At 32.5% G+C, this 25,157-nt stretch overlaps 7 protein-coding genes across 8 annotated transcripts; 4 read left to right on the plus strand and 3 right to left on the minus strand.

The window, feature by feature from the left end:
• Nucleotides 1-72: 72 nt before the first annotated feature.
• Nucleotides 73-673, plus strand: LOC149904085 (uncharacterized). The gene is made up of 3 exons (XM_090107880.1): nucleotides 73-202; nucleotides 328-467; nucleotides 565-673. Exons 1-3 carry the CDS (start codon nucleotides 143-145, stop codon nucleotides 665-667), a joined length of 303 nt encoding a protein of 100 aa, XP_089964006.1. The 5' UTR covers nucleotides 73-142; the 3' UTR covers nucleotides 668-673.
• On the minus strand, nucleotides 596-7,982 carry LOC149904086 (uncharacterized). The gene is made up of 13 exons (XM_090107878.1): nucleotides 7,866-7,982; nucleotides 7,306-7,463; nucleotides 7,103-7,149; nucleotides 6,936-7,020; nucleotides 6,554-6,688; nucleotides 6,230-6,343; nucleotides 5,807-5,980; nucleotides 5,225-5,377; nucleotides 4,631-4,783; nucleotides 2,892-3,050; nucleotides 1,061-1,206; nucleotides 857-917; nucleotides 596-776 (listed from the first exon to the last, which is right to left on the minus strand). Exons 1-13 carry the CDS (start codon nucleotides 7,924-7,926, stop codon nucleotides 705-707), a joined length of 1,518 nt encoding a protein of 505 aa, XP_089964004.1. The 5' UTR covers nucleotides 7,927-7,982; the 3' UTR covers nucleotides 596-704.
• Nucleotides 2,087-3,059, plus strand: Polr3G (RNA polymerase III subunit G). The gene has a single exon (XM_090107879.1). The coding sequence runs from the start codon at nucleotides 2,153-2,155 to the stop codon at nucleotides 2,807-2,809; it is 657 nt and encodes a 218-aa protein (XP_089964005.1). The 5' UTR covers nucleotides 2,087-2,152; the 3' UTR covers nucleotides 2,810-3,059.
• Nucleotides 7,983-9,875: 1,893 nt separating the features above from the next.
• On the plus strand, nucleotides 9,876-11,264 carry LOC149904088 (uncharacterized). Its single transcript, XM_090107760.1, has 2 exons — nucleotides 9,876-10,188; nucleotides 10,707-11,264. The coding sequence occupies exons 1-2, from the start codon at nucleotides 10,081-10,083 to the stop codon at nucleotides 11,019-11,021; spliced, it is 423 nt and encodes a 140-aa protein (XP_089963886.1). The 5' UTR covers nucleotides 9,876-10,080; the 3' UTR covers nucleotides 11,022-11,264.
• Nucleotides 11,265-14,286: 3,022 nt separating this feature from the next.
• On the minus strand, nucleotides 14,287-17,886 carry fidipidine (coiled-coil domain-containing protein 93). The gene is made up of 10 exons (XM_090107759.1): nucleotides 17,543-17,886; nucleotides 17,262-17,470; nucleotides 16,909-17,176; nucleotides 16,662-16,823; nucleotides 16,220-16,267; nucleotides 15,846-16,144; nucleotides 15,596-15,715; nucleotides 14,956-15,185; nucleotides 14,748-14,868; nucleotides 14,287-14,659 (listed from the first exon to the last, which is right to left on the minus strand). The coding sequence occupies exons 1-10, from the start codon at nucleotides 17,624-17,626 to the stop codon at nucleotides 14,428-14,430; spliced, it is 1,773 nt and encodes a 590-aa protein (XP_089963885.1). The 5' UTR covers nucleotides 17,627-17,886; the 3' UTR covers nucleotides 14,287-14,427.
• Nucleotides 17,887-18,506: 620 nt separating this feature from the next.
• On the plus strand, nucleotides 18,507-22,432 carry LOC149904090 (ubiquinone biosynthesis protein COQ9, mitochondrial-like). 2 transcript variants are annotated; one of them, XM_090107970.1, is made up of 6 exons: nucleotides 18,507-18,730; nucleotides 21,134-21,486; nucleotides 21,555-21,646; nucleotides 21,736-21,856; nucleotides 21,935-22,138; nucleotides 22,308-22,432. In XM_090107970.1, exons 1-6 carry the CDS (start codon nucleotides 18,697-18,699, stop codon nucleotides 22,341-22,343), a joined length of 840 nt encoding a protein of 279 aa, XP_089964096.1. In that variant the 5' UTR covers nucleotides 18,507-18,696; the 3' UTR covers nucleotides 22,344-22,432. The 2 variants fall into 2 exon arrangements, with proteins under 2 accessions (XP_089964096.1, XP_089964095.1); XM_090107969.1 differs by lacking the exons at nucleotides 21,134-21,486; nucleotides 21,555-21,646; nucleotides 21,736-21,856; nucleotides 21,935-22,138; nucleotides 22,308-22,432 and adding an exon at nucleotides 19,164-21,006.
• An 854-nt stretch (nucleotides 22,433-23,286) lies between these two features.
• LOC149904091 (suppressor of cytokine signaling 4-like) lies at nucleotides 23,287-24,885 on the minus strand. Its single transcript, XM_090107915.1, has 3 exons — nucleotides 24,213-24,885; nucleotides 23,832-24,125; nucleotides 23,287-23,675 (listed from the first exon to the last, which is right to left on the minus strand). Exons 1-3 carry the CDS (start codon nucleotides 24,704-24,706, stop codon nucleotides 23,531-23,533), a joined length of 933 nt encoding a protein of 310 aa, XP_089964041.1. The 5' UTR covers nucleotides 24,707-24,885; the 3' UTR covers nucleotides 23,287-23,530.
• Between the last annotated feature and the right edge of the window lie 272 nt (nucleotides 24,886-25,157).

A 25,157-nucleotide genomic window follows, 5' to 3' on the forward strand; every position in this document is an offset into this window, starting at 1 on the left:
TAGTAGTATTGAACCGCAACTCCCACTACACCACTCCGGAAACCACAAAGATAACTAAAATAATGAGGTAGGTAAAGCACTATTGAGTTTTCATGTCATTTCAAGTTTTTCATCAAATACAAAAGGGCATTTTACACTAGCTATGGAGTATATTTTAGTTGTGGAATATGACTCTACCAGTGAAACGACTTGCAATGTTAAGGTAAGTAATTAATTTTGATTTGCGTTGCTCGAGACGAGAGCACGGGCTAAAGAAATTAACAAATTGTTAAAATACTAGCTTAATTAATATAGTTAAAAAATTGATGTGATTCAATATATTTTTAGGGATTACCTGCAACAGTGCAAAGTAATCTGGAAAATTATTTCAAAGCTCATAATGTTATCTGTAATAGTCAAAAAAATTGCTTTGAAGTCGACGTAGAAGGAATAAGAGTTCTAAATGTATTATGTGAAACTGGTTTTAAGTAAGTATTAAATACTATACTTACTACTTACAATAAAATTATTAGGTTTTTTTTTTCTATTGAACCAAGTCAAATGAATAAATATCGTTATTCTAAGTTACAGGGTTGTCACACAATCCATGGCAATCGACACAACGAATATAGGTGGAAGATCGGTGAAAATTCAAAAAAATATTTGGACATTAGCAAAAGCTCTCTAAATGAAGATTTATTTCCAAAAAATATAACAAAATAACATTAATTTGCATTTTCAATTGTTAATTCGCTCTGGCAATCACTGGGAACTCTATCCGTAAATAATTCTGGAATCTGAAAATGCAATTATTTTTCAATTAATTATTATAATATCAGTAGTTACAACAATAAATGTTAAAACATAATTTATGTACCTGTGGTGTATACGCTTCGACCCTATCAAGTAAGGAATCCGAATATCCAGGAGTATAGTATCTAAAAAAGAATTAAATAAAGTAAATAAGAGTTTGTAAACCTATACAAATATGTGTATGTTATAAAATGAGAACCGCAATGTTTAAGATTGACAATTTTGTTTATTTAGGTGTTCTAAACTTAAAATGGCATAGCATTTATACCTTACTATTTCTTCTGGGAAACAACTGTTTATAATGTTGATATATTCTTTAAGAGAAGTACCAGGGACAGTATCAATTTCTTGAATCCTTTTTAATGCTCCAGTTGTAACAAACAATCTTCTAGCTCTCGCATCGTTAGGTAAAATCTAAGAAAAAATAGATATGTTTAGAGTCTGCTATAACCTATAATAGCAGCTAGGCTCGGAGCAATTAACTAGCCTTGTTAATTGCTCCGAGCAGCTAGGGTAAATAAAGGGAAATTATAGATTAATAATGGATTCAGTCTATAATACTCAGTACGCCGTGCTTATACTCGGATTTTTTATTAGATAAAGTAAACTGACGTTTTCTGTGTTGTCAGTTTTTGATGAAATAAAAATAGCGTTGTCACAAAGTGAATGATTGAAAATCGGGAATGAATGAAATTGAATCGATCGTCTAGTGAATATTTAGTTTGTAACAATATAACATCAAATAAACACAACAATGACAACAAACACAACGTAATTAGTTACAATTAACGAAAAAATTACAAAAACAATAACGTAAACAGCGTAACAATAAAAATAAAAAAATGATTATAATTACACTCTACTAGTAACTTATATCTTATGTAGCTTTATATATTATAATTAGAAATAATGTTATTTTATAGTTTGAAATGATGAACTATTCACAGTCATTGTTCATTCATCTGATTGAATGAGAACTGAATTCCTCACTATTACTTTAAATGTGGCAACATTATTTTACAAAGTGACATTAGCTGCTGTCAGTTTACTTTATCTAATTAAAAATCCGAGTATAGTGTAGGTATAATTTCCCATACTTTACATTCGACAAAAAACCATCTGAGTGCACGTCATATTATCGTTGTCGATGCATTTCCCAAATAGAGAGATTCTGCAATCTGCCTGTAAAAAAAACATGGCAACCGAAAACTGTCAGTGTCAAAATTATTGTAATTGACATTGACATGTTTATAGTTAGAATTTGGGAATTTCATATTTTTAAACTTTGTTTTTAAATACGAGGTTATGTTATGATCTAGTTAATATTTTTTTCACAATTCTTAGAAATATTTAATACGCAATGGCTGGTAGAGGTCGAGGTCGAGGAAGCGGCACATCGTTGACCCATGAACAACTTCAAGCACTCGGTATTGCGCGAGGCGACAACACTCCACAAAACCTAGCACCTCCACCACTATTTCCGAAACTAGAGACTAAACCACTGCCTCTGAACTGTGACGCTACAACTGATTACATGCTTATTGTTAAAGATCAATTCATAGAATATTTACACGAATCTCCTGCTTACGTGAAAGCTAACACAAAAACAGATGGTATCGAGAGGTATTCTGATAAATATAAATTACTCGCGCTTGACGCTAAAAAAGGTCGAGTTCTCGACTGTGTTTGGTCCTACATGCCGCCGGAACTTCGTCCACAAGCAAATCGTGTTCGATCAACTGCTAAGAAACGAAAATTGGATGATCCGAAAGAAATAGAAAAACGATTACAACTGCTGGAGAAAAAGGAAACGCAAGAAGATACTACTGAGGTTATGGAAACAACTGTGGATGAGGATAACATTAAGAAAGAAGATGAAAATGATGAGGAACTGGAAGATGAGGAAGAACAAGAGGATGAAATTGATGATGGAACGGATTACGCCAACAACTATTTCGATAATGGAGAAGATTATGAAGATGAAGATGATAATTTAGATGATGGGCCAGTTTATTGATCTATCTTACATAATGGACCACAACCTGTGATAATTAAATAATACAAAAATAATATGTTTTATATATTACACAAGTTCTTACCTTAGCATATTGTGCCAACACATATTTTAGTATGCATGCTGGTGCCGCATGTAGTAAGGGTTCTAAAGCAGGTCTGTGCAAACAACACTGCAGCGCTTGTTTTAGTGCACAAGAAGCTCTTGCCTTCACTTCACCCGATGATTTTGGACTTGTGTATAGCTAATATAACATTAAACAAAATTAATAAGATAAACATAATTGCCTACCATTATCCATAATCTATACTAATATTATAAAGCTGAAGAGTTTGTTTGTTTGTTTGTATGTTTGAACGCGCTAATCTCGGGAACTACTGGTCCGATTTGAAAAATTCTTTCGGTGTTAGATAGCCCATTTATCGAGGAAGGTTATAGGCTATATATCATCACGCTACGACCAACAGGAGTGGAGCCACGGGGGTGAAACCGCGCGGAGCAGCTAGTTAAAAATAAAATTAGCCTTTGCATTTGCATATTGAAAAATATTCATCAGTGAGTATGGCCGCCAAATATTGTACAATAACAGTCGTGAAATCGTAACACACCGTAACATACGTGACTGATAATAACATACGTGATTTTGTTAAGCCTAGTGTACATTACAACTAATAATGCAGGAGATTTTTTTTACATTTCTGTTTTATATTGTTAATTAAATTATTTGATTAAATTACTTTAAAACTCAATAAAACAAATTTAAATATTAAAGAAAAAGTTTTATTTCTCAAATTTTGTATTTCTATAATACTTACAAATGCAAGAATCATTCACAACTTATGATATTAATTACGAATACGAATTATTATAGTAAAAAAGTTACTAACTTCCGAAACATGATAGTTTTTGAAGTGGGTTCTCTTTATGTAAAAAAGTAAATTTTTAACTTTAGATTCTCTAGTGAGTACTACCCCTAAGAGCCGCTCACGGATGTTACGTAACACAATAGTAACACATGGTATCATTCGTGAATAAAAATATGGTTGGACATAACCTAAAAAGCCTTTATTCGCCAAAGTATTGTAGTAATAAGACGCCGCATAGTTTGATTTGTTACTAGAACACTAAAGCTACACACATAATTTAAATAATATAGTAAATTTGTATATTTTTACCTTGCATAATTCTCACTCAAAATTATTAAAATGTTCTGGGACAAAAATGCCGACTACCTTTCGATCAACTTTTACAGTAACAAAATGGCGATTTTTTTTTCTAAATGCAGGCCAACATGTAAATCGGTGTTGCCCCTACTTAAAAATATTTTTGTGGCTTGGATATCTAGTTATTTAGGGTGTTATTTTATGGTAACCGTGCGTGAAGTATCATTCGTGAAAAAAAGTGAGACATAGTTTTAAGTGAGTTTTATATTAATTTCTTTTATGTTATTTTTATTAGAACTTGTTAAAACTATCCACAAGTTTACAGAATAATTTAGAAATACCAAAATTTTACAGGTATCAATAGATTTTTGCATAATTTTGTGACTTCAAAGTGTGAGATGACTAAGTGGGACACATGATTTTAGTATGGAAAGGAAAATAAGCATTTCAAAAAAAAAATATTGAGCTTGTTAAAGGCACTCAAAATTAATTTAAATTATTAATATAATGATAAATATAACATAGTGAAGCTGAAACTATTTAAAAACTACCATAATTACTATATAAAAAAATCTGGTGCTATATAAAATGACAAGGACATTTTTTTTTTCTTGAATGTACAATTTTTGGCGGCCATACTCCAGTATGAAAAAAGCTGAACCTGTAGCAATGTTGGAAAAGCATTAGCGACAGCGACAGCAAGGCTGTGTTGTGGAGAATGCTTAGCAATATGGCCGAGTGTCCAGGCTGCGGCACAAAGTTCTGCATCATCTGCATCAGTCTTCTGTAGTATTTCTACAGTAACCACTATTGCCTAAACAATTAAAAAAATGTATATTAAAAGAAAATCATACAATTTATGAATACGTTTAAAAAAAATCCTTTAATTACATAATTTTAGTTGAAATGAAATGAATTATGGAATATTATCCTACTAATTTAATCTAGTAAGGTAAATGATCTATACTAATATATGCTAATATTATAAAGCTGAAGAGTTTGTTTGTTTGAACGCGCTAATCTCAGGAACTCTACTTGTCCGATTTGAAAAATTCTTTTGGTGTTAGATAGCCCATTTATCGAGGAAGGCTATAGGCTATATATCATTACGTTAAGACCAACAGGAGCGGAGCCACGCGGGTGAAACCGCGAAGCGCAGCTAGTTATCAATACAACTCATCAAATCACATTTTTGTGAATTTATTGTACATCTAGTTATGTCCCATACTATAATCAGCAAGTTAAGCAAATAAACCTTTGATTCAATGACGGCCATAGCCAACTGGTCAGACTGGCCCGCTATGTACCCCAGCGCCATACAAGCCGGGATCCGCGCTCCGCCTGTGGTTTCAAACATCAACTCCACCAGAGGACCACAGCCACCAGTATTCACCACCAATTGAGCTAGCTAAAGGGATTTGAAAAGTATATAAAATATAATATGTTTTAAATTACTTTTTTATTTGTATATTCGTGCTAATTCCAAAAAATGCATAATATTATAATTGTGTAGTTTTCATCGAAGCCTTAAGTAATGTATTTAAATATGTATAAAAATCGTTATATTATATTAAAATCATTTTACATAAATCAGCTCTATGGAATACATAGTTATATTATAATGAAACTAGCTTTCCGCCCGTGGCTGCGCCCGCGTTTTCAAAGAAAAACCCGCATAGTTCCCGTTCCCGAGGGATTTTCGGGATAAAACATATCCTATCTCTCAAGTTGGACTGCACGTGTTGTGCGAATTTTATTATAATCGGTTAAGTGGTTTAGGAGTCCCTTGAGGACAAACATTGTGACACGAGATTTATTACAATTTAGGAATTCTTACATCAACAGAATGTTTGACAATATCGCGCAGTAGGCACGCGGCCGCTCGCCGCACGGGGGCCGAGTCGTGGCCCGTGTGAAGCAGGGCTGGTGGCAGCGCACCACCGGCCACTGTCGCCTCTGCTAGTTCGGCTCTTGCACTCGCTACGGCTCCCAGTGCGCATAATGTACTGCGCTGTATTGAAAAATATGATTTTAAAAAGACCAAGGAACTATACGAACTAGCTGTAAAAAAGCTCATATTTACCCTGAACCATCAATCTCAAACATTTATTTATTCAATTAGACTTCTTATAGAAGCAGTTTTGAGTTGCCATAACATGTAATGGTTTTACTATATTTTGCCACTGGCTCATCGCCATCAAATATTTTCATTTCGAAAAGACATTAGCCCCCATACATATACAAGATTGGATAAAGATACCTTCAATTTAGGATCTTGATTCTCCAAGCCGCGAACTAAATGTGGAATAGCACCAGCGTCGACAACCGCTTCCGGTTTGTGTTGTGCCAAATCTACTAGCGCTCCAGCTGCTATCTGCAAGGAAAAATAAATACATTTTCAATTATCAATGCTTAGATAAAGAAGTTGTAGTCTGCAGGGGTCTAATTGATCTGGAAAGAACTGATAATTTAAAAATCTACCATTTAAAATAAAGACAGGCAATAAGCATAATGAGTTCTTGAAAAATTGTTTAGTCTTTAATACTACTACATTTTATCAATATAATTGTGCATTTGGTTAAACCTGTTTTAGACTCATTTCCGGTTCCTGAAAAGCTAATACAAGTAAAGGAAGAGTGCCGGCGTCAACCACCAGGCCTGCCAAGTGTTCGTTGTGCTTCCCGATGTATCCCAAGGCCCAAGCGGCATTTTCTTTCACCTTAGTAAATGTAAATTGTAGTATAGAAATGATAAAATTATGGTTTAAGTAACAGTATATGTTTTAAATAATTAAACAATTACTTCACAATGCAAAATCGGTATAAACTTGTAGAACTTGCAGGTTATGGAGTTAATTAATTGGTGGTGCCTGGTGAAAAAGAAGAGTAGATGCTTGATGAATAAATAAATAGATGCTTCAATACCTACATATGTACTACAATTTATCTACTTAATTCTAAAAATACCTGCGTATCAAAATCTTCAAGACATGATACAATATGCTCCAAAGCACCTAATCGCACAATGGATGAAGCTAATTCTTCATTATGCCTGTAAAATAAATAGATCGGATATATGTACCTATTTTGTAACTTTAATATATACTTTATCTCTTTGCTACTGAAATACTTACTTTGCTACCGCTCGAAATAGATATAAAGCAGATCTTTTGTAATAAACCTGGAACATCCAGAATTAATTTTCATGAACGTTATTCGTTATTTATCGCGAAACAAAAAAATAAACGCAATTTCAATTGGCTCTTTATATTAATTATGAAAAGAATTATGTAATAAAAAAGCACTCGATTTCTAATTCTGTTGATTTTCAACTGACGTTATACTTATTTAGATTCTCAAGGGTCATGGTGACCATGCCGCCGCTCAGGAGTTGTCTTGCAACGCCTTCCTCGTGCTCTGCAAGGCGGGCGGCTGCCACCACAGCGCATTGCCGCACAGTGCTGCAAGAGTCAGACAGGAGCGGCCGCAACAACTCTACGAAGTATCAACTCATTTCTCATAAAATTACTACTCAATAAACGGACTGTTAAATAAGAAAACTACACTTTCCAATCGAAACAGTAGTTTCCGAGATTAGCGCGTCCAAACAAATAAACACAAGCAACAATAAGTAAAGATTTAATTATATACCTAGGTATTGTTATTACATTCGTATTTAATTATCAGAGTTATTGTTTTAGCTTTACCTATCCCAGTATATGATAGAATAATATTATTTTATTATTTTAAACCCAAAACTGATAATTAGTAACTGTCATGGGTTTCGTTGGATCATAAAAGTTTAAAATTTACGAAATGTCGATTACATCAGAAAGCTTTCTAACGGCTACATTAAAAATGAAAAGCTTTATAAAATTTATCTTATGTTCTAGATACCTAATACTCCCGCACTCTCCAGGCATTTTACGTTAGTAGAGCGCGTAGCTAGCTCCGCCATGGTTTGAACAAATACTAATCTTGCCTTTTGGTACGTCTCGAAAACTGCAATTAGTGATATGAATAAAACATGGGATTATTTAAAGTTGGAATACGTGATGATAATAATATGGTATTGGGTTCATTACACACGTCTTACTGCAAACATTTTACTGCATACTAAATAGAATGATCATAACTACCTATCATAAGTATTTTTTTTAACAAAAACAACCTCCGTTGCCAAAGATGGAACATTTTTAATGGCACCAACCAATAGCTTTCAAATTAAAAAGAACCATCGAAATCAGTTCAGCCATTTGAAAGTTCTGAGATAACAACACAAAAAAAGACGTCTTTAGTCTTGGGAACCTATTCCTTTATTGAAGTCAATTACAAATAGAGCCGAGGAGGATATTCTTCGGAAACTTTACCTAATCCTGTGAGGTAACAATCCCTGTGACAAGTAAGAAAATGTATTGGTTGTTTTTTTAACAAGCTTTTATTAGCTTCACCTAGATGTTTATATATTTGTATGTAACCGACTCTTTGGCCCATTTTAAACGGACAGATTTAATTCAAACTTTGTACACTCATCAAGTATCAGGGCCAATACAATTTTTTAACTATATTAGGTATTTTCCTTTCATCTAGGCTGATTTCGACGAATAGTCTCTTCATGCATAGTTAACTAAGTTAGCATTACATACGATTTTACAGTTTTTTAAAGCTAATACTTTCGTACTAAGTACTGTAATTTATTTATTTATTTATTTATTATTTATTGAAATTATTCTTACAAATTATTACAATAACTTAAGTCTAAGTCCCACAAAACTGCACATGCAGTTTGTCTTATAAATAAATAGCCATTACCCAGCTGTATATTACGAGGACTACTCATGGAGTGGCTCATTTTGGTATACAACGCGCAATTAAATGCAACGCAATTTCTAAATAATTAAAGATGTTATATTTAAATTTTTACGTTTATTTTGATAGACAGTTGACAGTGGTTTGACATGGGTTTGACTTCCATCTAGATTTTTTTTTGTATCACAGGTATGCAATAATTTTGTTGTTTTTTTGTCAACTATGTAGAGCCAAAAACGACCAACTGTAAACAACTAATTGTGCAACTAATAAATTCAGTAAAATAATGCTGTGGAAAAGCTAAAGGATGATTTGTAGGTAAGAGGGGAGGCAGGTTTGAACATTTTCTGAAAATTATATTGTTTTTAACATCATGGCTGTATCACAATGCTAAATACCCAGAACAGTAAAAACTGTTAGCTGTTCTGTGGCTAAATAAGTAATTGAACTTTATTTAGGTATATTATTTATGTGAGAAATTTGTGATCAAAGTACATATATACATAATACATATTATAAACTAGGTTTCCGCTCTCGGCTTCGCCCGCGCAGTCAAAGAAAAACCCGCATAGTTCCCGTTCCCGTGGGATTTCCGGGATTGCGTCATTTTCCCGGGATAAAAAGTAGCCTATGTCCTTTCTCGGGTATCAAAATATCTCCATACCAAATTTCATGAAAATTGGTTCAGTAGCTTAGGCGTGATTGAGTAACAGACAGACAGACAGAGTTACTTTCGCATTTATAATATTATAGTATATAGTATACGGATTAACTTCGGAATAATATCGGGGAATGCACTTAAGGATCCAGAATAATTGTCACCTTTATGAATTGCGATTTGCGACCATGCGCGACCGCTAACCGTGAAGGTCATGTGGATAGTCAAGTGTATCGTATCCTGTGATCGTATCTATAGTTTTATACCACATATTTTAAATGATTGACGTCACAATGCACACTATTATAGTCTCTTTTACCTGCCTGCGATGTGACCTGCGCCACACACATTCAAAATAAATGTCTATGTGATACGTATAAGGTATAAGTTTACATCGTATTTGTAGAACTCACTCACACATAATATTATGTAGTTATACAACCTGTTGAGTCGCGACTCGCGGCTACGTAGCCGCCGCGTGCGCACAGCCTTATAAGTATTATTTACTAATAATAATTATTAGACCATTCATCGTTTAGCCGAATAGTTGCAATGAACTCTTGCAATTGTCGGTGATATCTTATTTGTGATTAGACTAATTAACGTGATTTAAGCGAGTATAAAGTGTTAACTAAGCTTGAAAAAATGCCGTACATCATGGTAATGGGTGGTATCAGTGCACCACAATTATCCAAGGACGAAGGAGCGACAGTATACGGACTGAAAAAGGATGAAAGAGCAGTCTTAGTAAGAGTAAGAAATATTTTTTTTATCTACTTATCATGTTTACCACAATGCCGTTATTTCCTAGGATTATTAAGATTTTGTTTTGACAGTTTAACATAAAAATATCAATATGATAGGTACTTCAATATTACATACTAAATAGGTAGTTGAAATTCAAGGAACTACATTGGGCGTGCCACGGGCGTGCCTCATTGGCACTACCAAAACAATGGTGTTTACATTTTATGGTTCATTATAATTTATAAATGAATGGTATCGCCTTTTGTTATCACTTATCAGTAACGCCTAACTTACGTATTTTAATGCGAATTTAAAATAATTGTAGGCACTGATGTTTAGCTATAGATAGGTGGCTATTGCAACATTATACAATAGAGCCACCATTGCAAGTGCCAAGTTGCAACATACGTGTTATGTAGTGATTCAGTTATTACAGATAAGCATAAATTACATAACCCTGAGATTTCATTGTTCAAAAATGTATGCTTGAATTTTTATATAATATTTAACAATTAAATTTTCAGGAGCTCAATTCATCATTTGGGATGTCCATTGCGACAACATCGGATTTGGAAAGAACAGTCCGGGTAACGCAAAAAGGCATAACGCTCGTCGTTGTTAATCGGATTCATGGTCTTCTTGGTTACGACGTGGTTTCACACGCGATGGCTATGACCAACGCCAATCGGGAACTCATCTCCTTCACAATGTATAAGAAGAGTAGCCCCAACTCACATTCTCATGGCCACTCTACGACTAGCGGTTCACATTCGCATAGTCATTCGACAACTAGCAGCTCACATAAACCTCATTCGCATAGTAATGTCGTACAGTTATAAAAAAGGTAACCACACATTGTCTTGCAGAACCTAGGTTTAAAGAATAACCGAATTAATGTATAGTGAGATTTTGTATTTTAAAATAAATGTAAGTAAGTACTAACTAAATGAACATAGATGAGCTAGTTATGAGATGATCCATGTTACTCTTATAAATTTTACTAAAGAAACAGAAATCGCATTAAAATCAAAATCGTAGAGCACTCGACGTATCAGTTACAGTATTGTCTGCACCGAGCCTTATTGCACGCCTCATAAGCGAAGCGTTGAGGTGGGTACTACTGTCACTTCGCGCAAAACATCTGATTTTTCAAACTTAAAATGTCTTTATGTATCATACATTGCACTTGTAAGATAATACATACACACACATATTAAGAAAAAACACTATTTTTAACGTTCATGATATTTTTGATGTCATTTTTGTTATTTAAACTAGTTAAAAAACAGTTTAAAAAGTTCTGTCTTGGACGTCCGTGTGTCTGTATGTGCGGATCCTTTTTCTTGTTAACACGATAGCGACCGAAATACTTTACTAATCGAGTCTTTTTTTTTCTCTTACGCTTGAGTATGCTCAGGAATAGAACCCTTTCATTTTTCAGGGTCTGATTCGATGTGGTTTAATTGTTATTAAATAAACAAAAATAAAAATTAATAAATATTTATTAAAAAAAATTATGAGGCGTGCACTTTTGGATTTTCCAAATTATTTTTTCAATGCGAGTGTAATGTAGTAAAACGATGTTCAAGCAAAGAGTAAACTAATAATATAATACAAGGGCGATTAGGGCATCGTAAAAATAGAAATTAAACGAGAAATTAGTTCTTCGATTAATCATGGTAATCTCGGTATTAGGTTATTTTGTTTTATCAGTTAGAACTTAGAAATATTATTCTGTGTAAGCAGTATTATATTTTTAAATAAAAATATTATCTTAATACAAACTGTTGTTTTATTCGTTTAAAAATTGAACACAAATACAAAAAACATCAATCAGTCTTGATATTACATTGGGTTATCTTGTTCCATATGTATTTTATTAGAATTTATTGTAATTATTTAAATTTAATGTAACTAATATGAAGGTACCTAAATAAAAATAAAGTAAACAAGAAATAAGCCAAACGAACATAGATGTGCTTAACTTAAAATAGATAAGAGTATGGTTGATATATCTATATTATCTATACCTACTAGAAAATCAATAAATATTTTTCATGTTGCTTTCGATAATAATTGATTATACAATATATGTACTTACATAATTTAAGTAGGTAGTTATATTGTATACCTATTTGTATAATTACACAGTTGAAACCTTAATTCCAAAAATATTTAACAAAATTAACAGGAATGTGTTAACAATTATTAATAATTTATTAATGTAAAGGGTACTTATATGTTATAGGTACCCTATGAGAACAATAACAAAGTGCCATCACATAATATTTGAATTAAAATAAAAGTAATAAATACTAACTTTATATTCTTACTGTTAACCTTTGCCAGTACACATATATTATCCATACTAATATTATAAATGCGAAAGTAACTCTGTCTGTCTGTCTGTCTGTTACTCAATCACGCCTTAACTACTGAACCAATTTGCATGAAATTCGGTATAGAGATATTTCGATACCCGAGAAAGGACATAGGATAGGTTTTATCCCGGAAATCCTACGGGAACGGGTTTTTCTTTGAAAACGTGGGCGAAGCCGCGGGCGGAAAGCTATTAATATATAAAATAAAGATTTAATGACTGAACTAAGACTTAGATAATATATCACCGTAAAATTGTGAACACCGTTTTCCTTAGGTCTAATTCACACGAGAGTTAAAAAAGCGTTGCGTTAAAACCCGGCGTTGGCGCTTTTTAAACGTTCTCTCTGTGGTTGTTCATACTAACGCTTTAAAATCACTCATGTCTCGTCTCTGGCTTCAGTAAGACGTGGAAATGGTTTCTGCTAAATTAATGGCACTAGCGATTTGTGTTATTAAAAGACGAAAAAGAAAACAAAAGGCATTCTGGGTACATCCTCTGAATGAACAGAAATACTTAAAAGGGCAGTTTGTGACACTGTACGAAGAGTTAAGGCAATACCCCGGAAATTTTTTTAATTATTTTTAAATGTCTATAACGATTTTGAATACAGGAACGGACGAGACTCCACATCTATAATTAATAGTTCGGGATCAACAATCCACGACATCGTATCGATTTTCTGATGATTATAAGCACAACAAACACGTGCGACCGCTGAGCGAGCGTGTGGCATACTGAACGCAGCGCCGGCGCTTTTTTAGCGCTCGTCTGAATAATAGTAAGAAGTTTCCTATGGTCTATTTTATTTAACGCCCAACGCCGAGCGTTGAAAATACAACACTGCGCGATAAAAAAGCGTCGCGCTTTAAAAGCGCTGACGTGTGAACATATACTTGGGAATGCATTTGTTCTATTTGGACGCTTTTTTAACGGACGTTAAAAAAGCTCTCGTGTGAATTAGGTCTTAGAGCATCTAAGCCGTCTTCTCACGGGCTAGATTCTAGCATCTAAAAATCTAACAGTTTCTACAAACTTACGGTGATGGATTTATAATATTATTTGATATTAAGGCGAAAAAAATTAAGATCCGTACTAAAAGTAGAATGGATAAACGAACTAACTTCAGTAAAACAATTAACTAAAAAATACGTTTTTAATTACGAATACGCAAGATATAAAACGTTACGTGAAGTAGGTATTATTCGTTGTATCTTTTGTTTATATAACAATTTACAAAGTTTGAATCTCAGTGATAATGTAAATAAAATTAACAATACTTAAAACCGTATCAGAATTAAATAATTTTAATATATGTATATATTATGTACAATGTACATATTAAGAATCTATCCTAGAAATGGCTTATCAAAACCCTTATTTTACTTTTAACTCTGCTATTGCCAAAACTTTTATAAAACTTTTAATAGTGAAATAAAGTTTTATTTAAACGTCTAACAATCAACCCCCCGATTGCTGAGTCGGTCGATTGTTAGTCATTCAGAACTCAGCAGTCCTGATAGAAAAGCTACATCCCAGACATATTTATAAGATCCCATATATGCTAGGCAATGTCATATGACTAGAACAAAAAAAAAGTGAACTTGTTAGATTGATTGCAAACCAAAATACTATAAACAATTTAATAAACAAATATATTTTATCATTGCACAATAAATAAAGACGTGTGGCACTCGGGGACTGCCGCGGTAAAGCTATTGCATGCTATGCCTTCAAGCCACACCTCCGTGCCCGACGGAGTGGGGAGCGTGAGGTTTTTCGTTACTAAATTTCTGGATTCGGTCCCCGCGCTCAAGGCCCGCGATAGAAGCTATGCAATAGCTTAAAAACTTGTGATAAATTCTTCAGTGTTCTTCCGAGCCGATTCTATGTCTTTCAGAGGCGAGTTTTTTCAGGGCAGCCGCGTATTGTCTCTGTACATCCATTAGCCTGCAATATTCTGTATGAAGAGCTGCCTTTTGTTCTTTCTCATTTTTATACTTCTCCTCGACTTTCCGTACAGTTTTATTCACCCAATCAACGATAGACTCAAACTGCGTCATAAATTCCTCTCGTTTTCTTGGCGATGACATTACCCTGAAGGCGTTAGAAAAACGTAAAATTAATTGTAACAAAAAAGGCTTTGAAAATTATTAAAATTGACAATTATTCAAATATTACTCACTCGTCATAATTATCCAAAATAGAATTGAGCAAACTCAATTCTTTCGAGGTATAAAGCTTAACTTCGTAAAGTGTATTGTAAAATATATAATACTGCTTTGTTTCTTTGTGTTTTGACGCAACTGAAAAAACGCAATTATATTCAAATTACAAAATATATATTATTTCACTCCCTGATTATTTTTATTATTGTTTTGATATAAACTGACCTTGATTATATAATTCAACAAAACGTTTCTCGTATTGCAATAGTTCTGCAGTCCCTGGAACCTCATCAATGGCTACCGTGTATCTCAACACTTGACGATTGAGATGTCCCAGTTCAGATCTAATTTTACTTATAAAGTCTTTTAATTTCTTCTCTCTGTCGTTAAATTCTTTCAGCTCGGCGGGCGTCAATGGTTCCTCTTCAACAACAGCTGTAGGCTCTTGAGCAGTTCTATGTACCATAAAATAGATTTAAACTACAGATAAAGATATATTAAGCAAACTATTAAATATATTATACTACTAGCGGTCCGCACAGGCTTGGCCCGTGGTACATATTTCGCAATAAAAGGTAGCCTATGTTCTTTCTCAGGGTCTTAAGATTGTCTGTCCCAAATTTCATCAAAATCGGTTGAGAGTTTCAAATCATCAAAATTGTTTAAGCGGGAAAGCGTAACAGACAGACAGACAGAGTTACTTTCGCATTTATAATAATATTAAGTAGGGATATTGTTGTCTGAAAATACAATGTAGAAACATGTCTTTGGAAGTCTATTTGTATGAATGTTAATGTAAAATATATTTACACAAGATTAACACTATTTAAGTCTGAATAATTACCTAAAAGGATTATTATATTACCTTAGTTCTTCATTTAGTTTCTTGTGTTCAAGCTCCCTTTGATGAATAACCTTTAATAACTCATTTCGTTCTCTGGCAAGGTCTTTCAATGACTTGTAGTACTCTTTCACCTTTTTATCACTGCAACATGACAAGATTAAGATTAATTATAAAAACAAATGTTTAATATCAAGCTTTTGACGGTTTTAAATAATAAAAAGATAGTTTTACTTGCAAAGAATAAATCATTGGGTTATTAAACAACAATTACCTGTAATCATCAGTTTTCGTTAGTTTACTTGTAATTTTCTGCAACTTATTGACTACATTGGTGTATTTTTTCTTAGCTTTGTCCATTCTTTCCTCGTGTTCCTTCCGTACAGCATCCACCTCACTCTCCATTGTGTTAATGACGTTGCCTAATTGCTCTATATCTTCTGAGTATTTTAACTTTTCACTTTCTTCTAACTCCTTTGGAATATCACCAGTCAGCTCTGATTGTAAAACAACATAATGTATTTTGCTATCTCCATTGTCCTTTTCATTGCTTTCATCAACAAACTTGTTGGTCTGAAATAAATAAATGAGCATATTTGATAAAAATTTGGCTTTATTTGTAAATTTAGTTGCAAATGCAAAAATTACCTCTGTTGTGATTTCAGATGGATCAGCAAGAGTTTTCTCATAGTCATACTGAAACACACATTTAATAAAACAGTCAATACTTATGTTTTTTTCTAATAGGCTAACTGCAATTAGATGCAATTACATACACAGATGAAGTGATATGCATGTAATAATGTAGATAATGAAACCAGATTCTTGTATGCCTTCTAGAATACATCCTGCCTTTTTAGTATTTCTTCCCTAGAGGATGGATTTGTGGGAACATGGGTTTTAGGACATGATTTTGTTATTTGTATTTTGTATTTCTGTGTTAACAATTACACAAATTGAGATATAAAACTAGCGGAAAGAATGGATAAAATAACTTGTACTTGATAAATTTCAAGCTGCAAAAATAATGAAAAATGGAGACAAACAAAAATAGCTCTTAGGTATTTGATAAATCATGTTGATCACTTACCAATATTTCTAATCCTTCATCAGGCTGTGAATCATTTTTACTATTAGATATATGCATTAAGACACGCTGATCATATTCAGACAGTACTGCATTTACCTGTTCTAGTTCATTGGAAGACAAACCACCTTTTCTTTTACGAACCCTACATGGCTTATATAAATTCTGAAAACATTTACAAATAATCACCAATAACTTATTTCAATTGGTAGAAACATGCATCTCCATGAATATTGCATTATTTAATTACCTGTACAATTGAAATGTTTCTTAATAATTTTTCTTTTTGTAAGTAAAGTGCTCTATCTGATTCAAATATGTGTTCCTTTTCATACTGCATGACTGCAAACTTACGAAGTTCATCTTCCTTAGCTTCCCGAAATTCGCTTGAATATTTAATCAACCACTGCACCAATGGATATATATTTATGAAATCTAAACCTTGTATTTGATGAGGTTCTATAATGTATGGACACTTCATAGTAGGTAGTACTTTTACTATTTTTTCTGTTAATGCTCTGGAAAAAGCAAATATTAATTAATAATTAATATTTACAAAAATATTTAAAACAAGTGTTAATATTAATCAATGGAGATTATTACATTTTTTTACCAATGGTCAGGTTCTCCTCAAACAACAGGTTTATATCTATGTCAATATCGCATAATTCAATGCACCAAGTAAGACCACCAACAATTTTGTCGAAAGCTGATAGGCCTTGCAGCTGAGCTCTATAGTAACCAGCTGCAACAAGTGCATCTGATATTTCATGCCATTTTACTAACTGTTCTGCATCTTCACGTACTTCAACCTTTAATTGAAAAATACGTAAATTAGATTTTATTAGTTAGAATAATAAATATAAAGTTCGGTAACAATTTACCTCTTTCCCTTGATTGTCGACCGCACTATATATATTCATTAACGGTTTGGACCGCGTAAAGATGTTTTTGTGTTTAGTAGCCATGGTTTGATTATGAAAATGTTTAATGGGTGTTATATGTACTACTTACTAACTGCTTCAGGAATACAGTGTATAGCATGACAATATTAAAATTTAGCGCCTAAAAATTATGGAATGTGCCTTAAATAATAATGAATTCTTGTGTATCGTATATAATACATTTCCTACAATAATCTAAAATGTAATACAAAATAGAAAAGGCAGGATTTCTAAGCCGCCTATCATTTTTCAATAAAACAGGTTACGACTGACGTCTCACAAGTGACAACTGACAAGTGTGATTTTTCCTCATAGTATGTGTCAGTTGTGGTGTACTGACATGAACATGAACATAAATAACTTGCTCTGTGATGAACATGACCAAGCACAAGAACATGACTGACATGGACATGGACATGAAGGAAATTGAATAGAATTCCGGAGTCCCTTCTTATTGGGTCGAGCTATTTATAATGGAAATTACTGATTTTTGATTGCAAAACAATCTTTAAAAAATCCGGTCGCACAAATATGAAAATCCAAGTTTTTCATACCCCGTTTTCCAATTACAGCACTAGAGCGCATTATGCGGCATAATGCTTAACTGCCGTACGTACGTTAATCTGCTGTACGTCCGCGCTATTCACTGTCCATCTGCACGACGTTCGCGGTGGTGGGGGTGCTTGCTGGATGAAAAGTTGGTCGTGCACATCCAGCAAGATAATAATAATAATTATTGACGTACGTCAACGCTATTCACTGTCGTTTTGCATCGTGCATCGTGTATGACCTTGGCGGGACGTACGTCAAGATGGACCGTGAATAAGACGCTTCACTTATTATTACTTGCTCTGTGGTTGGCAACCAGTTGCCACTTGTCACCTGCCAACTGCCAAGTGCCAGTTCACTGATCACTCACTGTAAAACGTCTGACAAGCGGCAAAAATTCATCACAATTCATTTCATTATTTTGTAAAAGAAAAGGTTAATATATTATACAAACAGCACTTTTGACTGTAAGGTTAAGTAAAAAATACAACATACTGAAAACATAGTTTATGTAAAAAGTGTTAAAACCCCGGGAAATTCTTGAAATGAACATGAGTAAATTGCCAAGACTTTTTTGCTGTGAGTAAATTAACCTTATTTGTTTTTCTCTTTATGCCAAGCCACTCACCCAACATACATGTATTTTTAACATTTAGCTTAAAACATCGACCTTACATAGTATTTAGGTCACAGTGACTCAATATTATTGATTTTTCTGCTTCTCTTTGTCTTTGATAATTGAAATCATACATATTATGTACACATTTCATCACTATATTTTTTATATGATTTATTTATTTATTTATTATTATAATTGTAATAAAAAAACTTTTAATTCCATTATAATTAATTATTATTTTGTATAACATTTTAAATGAATTGGGAATATATTATTATGTATTACTACTTAACTAATTAAAATTATATATTATAATATTTAAGGTTTCTATTAATATCATATTATATGCAATAAAATCAAATGAAACAATACAATATAGGTAATTAATTTCAGAGTTCAGTTTGGAATAGAACTCTTTTTTAATTACATCATGGAGCAAAAGAGTGATGTTGTGGATCTTGTTTCATCTTTGTTGGATTCTGGAAAATATAAAGAAGCTTTGGGCATACCAAATGAAAAAAAATATGCAGAAAGTTTTAAAGATAACTGCTGGGACTTAATATCTATTGTAGTTAGTAAAGTTCAAAATGATACTATCACCTTAAAACCATCTCTCTATGGTGCTTGTGAAGAACTACTCTCAGTTATCATAGAAAAGGCAACACCTGAAGAGGCTTTGCTTGAATTTATTGAACAAATTGAAGTTGCCAAAAATGATGCACAATTTAGTATTATATTGAATCCTCTGCAAAAATTACTCAAAAAATTGTCAGTGAAAAGAGGAAGATCTTTAGAATGGTGTCTTAACTCTATAAGTACATACATAGAAGCTATACCAATTCCTGAACACCAATTAGAAGGAAAAGAGAGGTTGTTGATGGACAGTGACACTAATGTTAGAAGAATAATACATGTGTACTCACTTTTACCATCCTTCTACCAACCCTTTGTTGAAGAGTTAACTAAAAATGATTGTAATAATAAAACTGTTTTCATCATTGCTGCCTTCCTGATTAGTCTCTTTGGGAAGCCATTGATTTATATGGATTTAGATCCTGAATCTGGTATAAATAGCCAATTTCGAAAATGTTGTGAAACAATTCTTAAAGATGTATGCACACTTGTAAAAAATGTTTTAAAATTTATACCATATCTCGAAAAGGCTTACAAAGAAAGTCAAAGTGCTAATCCAAAAAAGAAAACATCTGATAATGATGATGATGTACATCCATATGAGCACAAAGAAAAAATTAATGTTACAACATTATCAGGACTATTCTATCTTACATTTTCTGGTGATTTTGAGGTTCCAGGTTATGCAGTCCCCCAAGTTTTCTCACCTGAGTATATAGTTCATAGTGTACTAATAAGTGTTAATCACTTTTTACAATTTGCAGAGTATGGCCCTCAAATAAAAGGCCTGGCATTATGTAACAACATACTCAGTCTTTATGACAATAAAACATCACACACATTTCTTAATTTATCTATACATTATGATTTATGTAAAAGTCTTATGAATTTATCAATATATTCAAGTTATGAAACAGTCCGAAAGAATTCTGTGAAATTGATAGGCATGCATATAAACAAATTTGATTACAAAGGTAGAATAATGCTTATCAAATATATTATAGATGTAGCCAATCATTCAGGTATGATAGGATATGCTATAACACAATACAAAAACTCATTGGATGAAGCATTTAAAGAGTCAGACTTACCAGAATGCTTCAGTGGAGCGCAATTTCTTAACATGGTCAAGAAAATTTGTTATCTGCCACATGGAGTTGAATCTGACCTTGTAGAATTAGCAGACCAGATAATTACAGCATTAAATTTCTTAAGATATTTGGCATTGAAAGATGTCGAAAATAAAACAGGAATTCGAGAATGTTTTCCATTTATTGAAACTGATTACTTGGACAAATTACGAACAGGCCTTAATATGTCTAAAGCTCATTATGAAATGAAGTTAAAAGAATTAGAAGAATCAAAAGGCATCTCTAGTAAGGAGGACAAAATATCTATTAACGTTGGAGGAAATATGCTGGACAAGATTCCCACAAAGAATAAGAAAGAGATCATTCACTCTGCACTCAATGCTTTTCATTTAATTGAGGGTCTTGTTGGTCGTTTATCTGAGTGTGTAAATATAAATAAGGCACAAGTAAACAATTAGATATTAAACAAAATTGATTTTTATGCATAAATAAAAATAAATTATTGAAATTTGTTTTATTGTTTGTTTTTTTCCTTACTCATCCAATATATATATTTTTAATTTATCAAAATTACACTGATATTGCAAGTTTTGTAACAATAACTTATAATAAAGGATATTTTATGTATTCTTTTAACAGCCCTAAGGAATGGCCGTAGATGCTTGAAACCAATGATTATTGCTCCAATAAACAAAACACAAAATATTATAAGGCATTATTGCCAAGTCTCTGAAAGTAAAGACAAAGTTATACCAGTTATAAGGGTGGATCATGATGAAAATCAATATGAAGATGATATAAAGAACAAAATTCTAGCTAAAGCATTAGAATTTGTAACAAAAACTGGCTGGTCTGTTGAATCTCTGGCTCAAGGTGCAGAAGCTGTTGGGTATCCAGGTATAACTCATGGACTATTCCCTAATGGAGGTGGAGATCTTGTCCATTATTTTAATATTAAATGCAATGAACAACTTGTGGAGCAAATGAAAACTGTAAGTATATTTTTGCTGAAAATGTTAAGCAGTAAAATTAAAAGAATTAATTCATTTCAATTTTTCAGTGGCCTAAAGAAGATCTCAAAGACTCGAAGATACCAGCACAGAAAGTTGAAAATGCAATTATGGCTAGGCTGTTAATGCTTGAGCCTTACAAGTAAATCTTAATATTCATTCTTAAAACTTTTTTATATGTGTAATAACTATAATATGTATAGTGAAATTAACTGATATTATTCATTTCAGAGCAAATTGGCCAAAGGCTATGGCAATCCAAACATTACCTAATAATGTTCCAAACTGTTTAGCAACTTTGCTTTCTTTAGTAGATGATATCTGCTATCACACAGGGGATCGAAGTGTAGATGTGAGCATTTATACACGGAGTTTCATTGAAATTTTTATAAAAATAGCTAAAAATGCTCATTGTCTTAATTATTTTTAGTTCAATTGGTACATAAGAAGAGTTGGTTTGGCTGGTATTTATAAGGCGTCAGAATTATTTTATCTCACTGATAGCAGTGAAGGGAATAATGCAACAAGGAACTTTGTGAAGTCAAGAATAAGGGATGCTGAATTAATTCAAACTGCACTTAATATGAATCCAGTTGCAGTAGCTCCTCAATCCTTAACTGCTGCCTTTGTCACGGTATAATGTTTTGTTAAATAAGTAAATTTCCGAAAAAAAAAAGATATTAAAATAATAAGTTTCAGTATAATTATTATAAAGAAATATATTTATAAAAATCTTCAATTTTATGTAGGTAACAATTATTAGTATATGAACACATTGACATGGTTGTTTTCTTCTTTTTCAGGCCAAAAACATGTTGGGCATCAATACACTCAAATAATTTAATGGTTTTGCTTTCACTTAGATTCTAGAAAAGGACTACAGTATTTTTAATTTGCAGATTACTCAATATAAATTTATTTTATTTAACTCTTTGTTTGATTTTCAATTTGAGCAAACACCATCCTGAGTTTTGAAAATACATATACATTTTTAAGGTACACATTAAACAACTAATATTTGAAGACTGAGTAACATACATTGAACATTGTTTATATGGAAGTCAATACAAATTTAACAAATAATATAACTAACATTGCCATTACCAATCACACAACTATAAAAGAATACAAATTTAATTCAAATATATTATAATGATAGTCAGTATGATATTAAATTTGATAGCATTGATTCACATAACATTAATTGATAGTAAAGTGTATTTCTTAATGGATAAACTTTAATTCACACACTCACTTCCACACACGGTTTCCCATAATCATGCAATTGATATACTCAAAGGGAACACTATTGCACGCCTCATAAGCGAAGCGTTGAGGTGGGTACTACTGTCACTTCGCGCAAAACATCTGATTTTTCAAACTTAAAATGTCTTTATGTATCATACATTGCACTTGTAAGATAATACATACACACACATATTAAGAAAAAACACTATTTTTAACGTTCATGATATTTTTGATGTCATTTTTGTTATTTAAACTAGTTAAAAAACAGTTTAAAAAAGTTCTGTCTTGGACGTCCGTGTGTCTGTATGTGCGGATCCTTTTTCTTGTTAACACGATAGCGACCGAAATACTTTACTAATCGAGTCTTTTTTTTTATCCTACGCTTGAGTATGCTCAGGAATAGAACCCTTTCATTTTTCAGTGTCTGATTCGATGTGGTTTAATTGTTATTAAATAAACAAAAATAATAATTAATAAATATTTATTAAAAAAAAATTATGAGGCTTTTGGATTTTGGATTTTCCAAATTATTTATAAATATTTTTTCGAAAAGATGTTGAAAAATTGTCCCAAGACATTAATAAACCAAACAAATTCAATACACATCCCATTGTGAATGCTTAAGATAAATTTAAATTGATATGGTTACAATACACAAAAGATACAATTAAAGTTGTGAATTAATGCTGACAAAATATACTTTTACTCTTTCAAATCGTCCTATGACTGATACACATCCTAGTAGTAAGGCACATGTATACATTCAGCTATATGATGATTATGTGGGAGCAATATAGTCACTGCCTATTGACACATAAGATATAAGGTTTGGAGGTAATGGCAACTTACTCCATAACTTTTCTGAAACTGTTTGTCTTATAACAAATCTGCATATCTTTTGTAGTGAGTCCAATTTTGCAAACCTGAAAGAAGAAAAAGAATTTGTATGCCATTTTTGAAGGAAATTTTACTTAATAATTTTTTTAAAGCAGGTAAGACTTATTAATAAACATCAAAAAAAGTTTTGTAAAATTAATAGATAAAAAAAATTAGTAATTATTAATATACTTATGGTTTACCTGTTCAAAGGCCGTGCCAGCTTTACAGGCATTTCAAATAAGTTTGATTTCACATCAACAGTAGCACAATGCTCGGATATTCTACTGGCCGGTACAAATGTTTCATTATTGAGAGAAAATAAACCATCTGCATGGCGAAGACGTGCATGCAATGTTCTGCCTACACATCGGAACGATACACATAATATGTGGCGTGAGTCATAGGAATCTCTGACTAGAAACACATTATCATGCTGTCCAGCTAAAAGCTCCTCTGCTTCACTTGAAGTAATACCACCCCAGTACCATCCATGTCTAAAAATACATAAAGAAATTTAATCACCACATTATATCACAGTTCTAGCTATAAGATTCAGAAATCAGTACAGAAAATATACTCACTTAGATAATTGACAGTAAATAGCACAGCTCTCTACAGAAACATGCTGATGATGTCCTCGAAGTACAGAATGGTCATCTGAGTGTTGACATTTCAACATTTGCTTATTGAATTCAATATCCTTCTTTTGTTCAGTCTTAGCAGATAACATTAACCTTTCTCCTGAAGTAGATGCTTCAACAGGTGTGTTGTAGCTATTGCACAGATAATCATTTCCATTATTCTTGTTCCCAAAGTAACGTTGTAATGATCTTACACTGCCAGTAATGAAAAGTTTATTTTTCCAAAACTTAACAAACTTGTTAGTGTTAACAGGAGACTTGCGATCAGATAAAAATACACAATTCACAATATCTGTATCATTAAAATCACATTTATTGTCAATAGTTCTTGGTAAATGTTTACATTCCATAGGCTTTAACCACTTTCGAAGACAACCTGTTGTAAGCCATTTACGTCGGTTACAGTGAGAACAACGTTCATAGTTCTTATTCATTTTTATCTGCTATACTTAAAAACAACCATCTACTTATCCGGTGCTTTACTAGATTCTCGTTTATTTCTAGTCCAATTCAATGTTGAAATGTCGAATGTCTTGAATATTCCAATTCCCAAATAAACATTCAAAACAGTTTTGTGTCAATTCTTTGATCTTTCTGTCATCTCTTTGACACATCTTCACAGATTAATCATGTGTATTGTATGCTTATTGTATGTGTAGGAACTAGAATTATCTAGGTTAAGGCGTAGTAGGTACGTCATACTTTTAATAAAACCGCATCAAAATCTGTTGCGTAGTTTTGAACACGTTTTGAAAATCCAAGCATACACTCTACGCAGATACAGACTGCAGACAGCTCGAAGCGATTAGCGAATGTTTTCTATTGTGTAAATTGTAATGTGTAGTGATTATATTAATCTGGATTCTGGAGTCCTAATGAATTAAA

Source organism: Colias eurytheme, chromosome 12 (assembly GCF_061535395.1).
Source record: "Colias eurytheme isolate Ceu_HAF_F1 chromosome 12, ilColEury1 Martin Lab GWU primary, whole genome shotgun sequence".
NCBI lineage: Eukaryota > Metazoa > Arthropoda > Insecta > Lepidoptera > Pieridae > Colias > Colias eurytheme.

Excerpts from the sequence above, each read along its gene's own strand:
- LOC149904091 (XM_090107915.1), bottom strand. The coding sequence starts at position 24,706 with ATGAATAAGAACTATGAACGTTGTTCTCACTGTAACCGACGTAAATGG. Across the intron at positions 24,126-24,212 it reads ATTTACTGTCAATTATCTAA|ACATGGATGGTACTGGGGTG; the intron begins GTGAGTATATTT and ends ATGTATTTTTAG. Across the intron at positions 23,676-23,831 it reads CTGGCACGGCCTTTGAACAG|GTTTGCAAAATTGGACTCAC; the intron begins GTAAACCATAAG and ends TTCTTCTTTCAG.
- LOC149904090 (XM_090107969.1), top strand. The coding sequence starts at position 19,201 with ATGGAGCAAAAGAGTGATGTTGTGGATCTTGTTTCATCTTTGTTGGAT.
- fidipidine (XM_090107759.1), bottom strand. The coding sequence starts at position 17,626 with ATGGCTACTAAACACAAAAACATCTTTACGCGGTCCAAACCGTTAATG. Across the intron at positions 17,177-17,261 it reads CTGACCATTGGTAAAAAAAT|AGCATTAACAGAAAAAATAG; the intron begins GTAATAATCTCC and ends TGCTTTTTCCAG. Across the intron at positions 15,186-15,595 it reads AAACTAAATGAAGAACTAAG|AACTGCTCAAGAGCCTACAG; the intron begins GTAATATAATAA and ends TATGGTACATAG.
- Polr3G (XM_090107879.1), top strand. The coding sequence starts at position 2,153 with ATGGCTGGTAGAGGTCGAGGTCGAGGAAGCGGCACATCGTTGACCCAT.
- LOC149904086 (XM_090107878.1), bottom strand. The coding sequence starts at position 7,926 with ATGGCGGAGCTAGCTACGCGCTCTACTAACGTAAAATGCCTGGAGAGT. Across the intron at positions 7,021-7,102 it reads CTATTTCGAGCGGTAGCAAA|GCATAATGAAGAATTAGCTT; the intron begins GTAAGTATTTCA and ends TTTATTTTACAG. Across the intron at positions 5,981-6,229 it reads ATCAAGATCCTAAATTGAAG|CGCAGTACATTATGCGCACT; the intron begins GTATCTTTATCC and ends TTTTCAATACAG.
- LOC149904085 (XM_090107880.1), top strand. The coding sequence starts at position 143 with ATGGAGTATATTTTAGTTGTGGAATATGACTCTACCAGTGAAACGACT. Across the intron at positions 203-327 it reads AAACGACTTGCAATGTTAAG|GGATTACCTGCAACAGTGCA; the intron begins GTAAGTAATTAA and ends ATATATTTTTAG. Across the intron at positions 468-564 it reads TTATGTGAAACTGGTTTTAA|TTACAGGGTTGTCACACAAT; the intron begins GTAAGTATTAAA and ends CGTTATTCTAAG.
- LOC149904088 (XM_090107760.1), top strand. The coding sequence starts at position 10,081 with ATGCCGTACATCATGGTAATGGGTGGTATCAGTGCACCACAATTATCC. Across the intron at positions 10,189-10,706 it reads AAAGAGCAGTCTTAGTAAGA|GAGCTCAATTCATCATTTGG; the intron begins GTAAGAAATATT and ends TTAAATTTTCAG.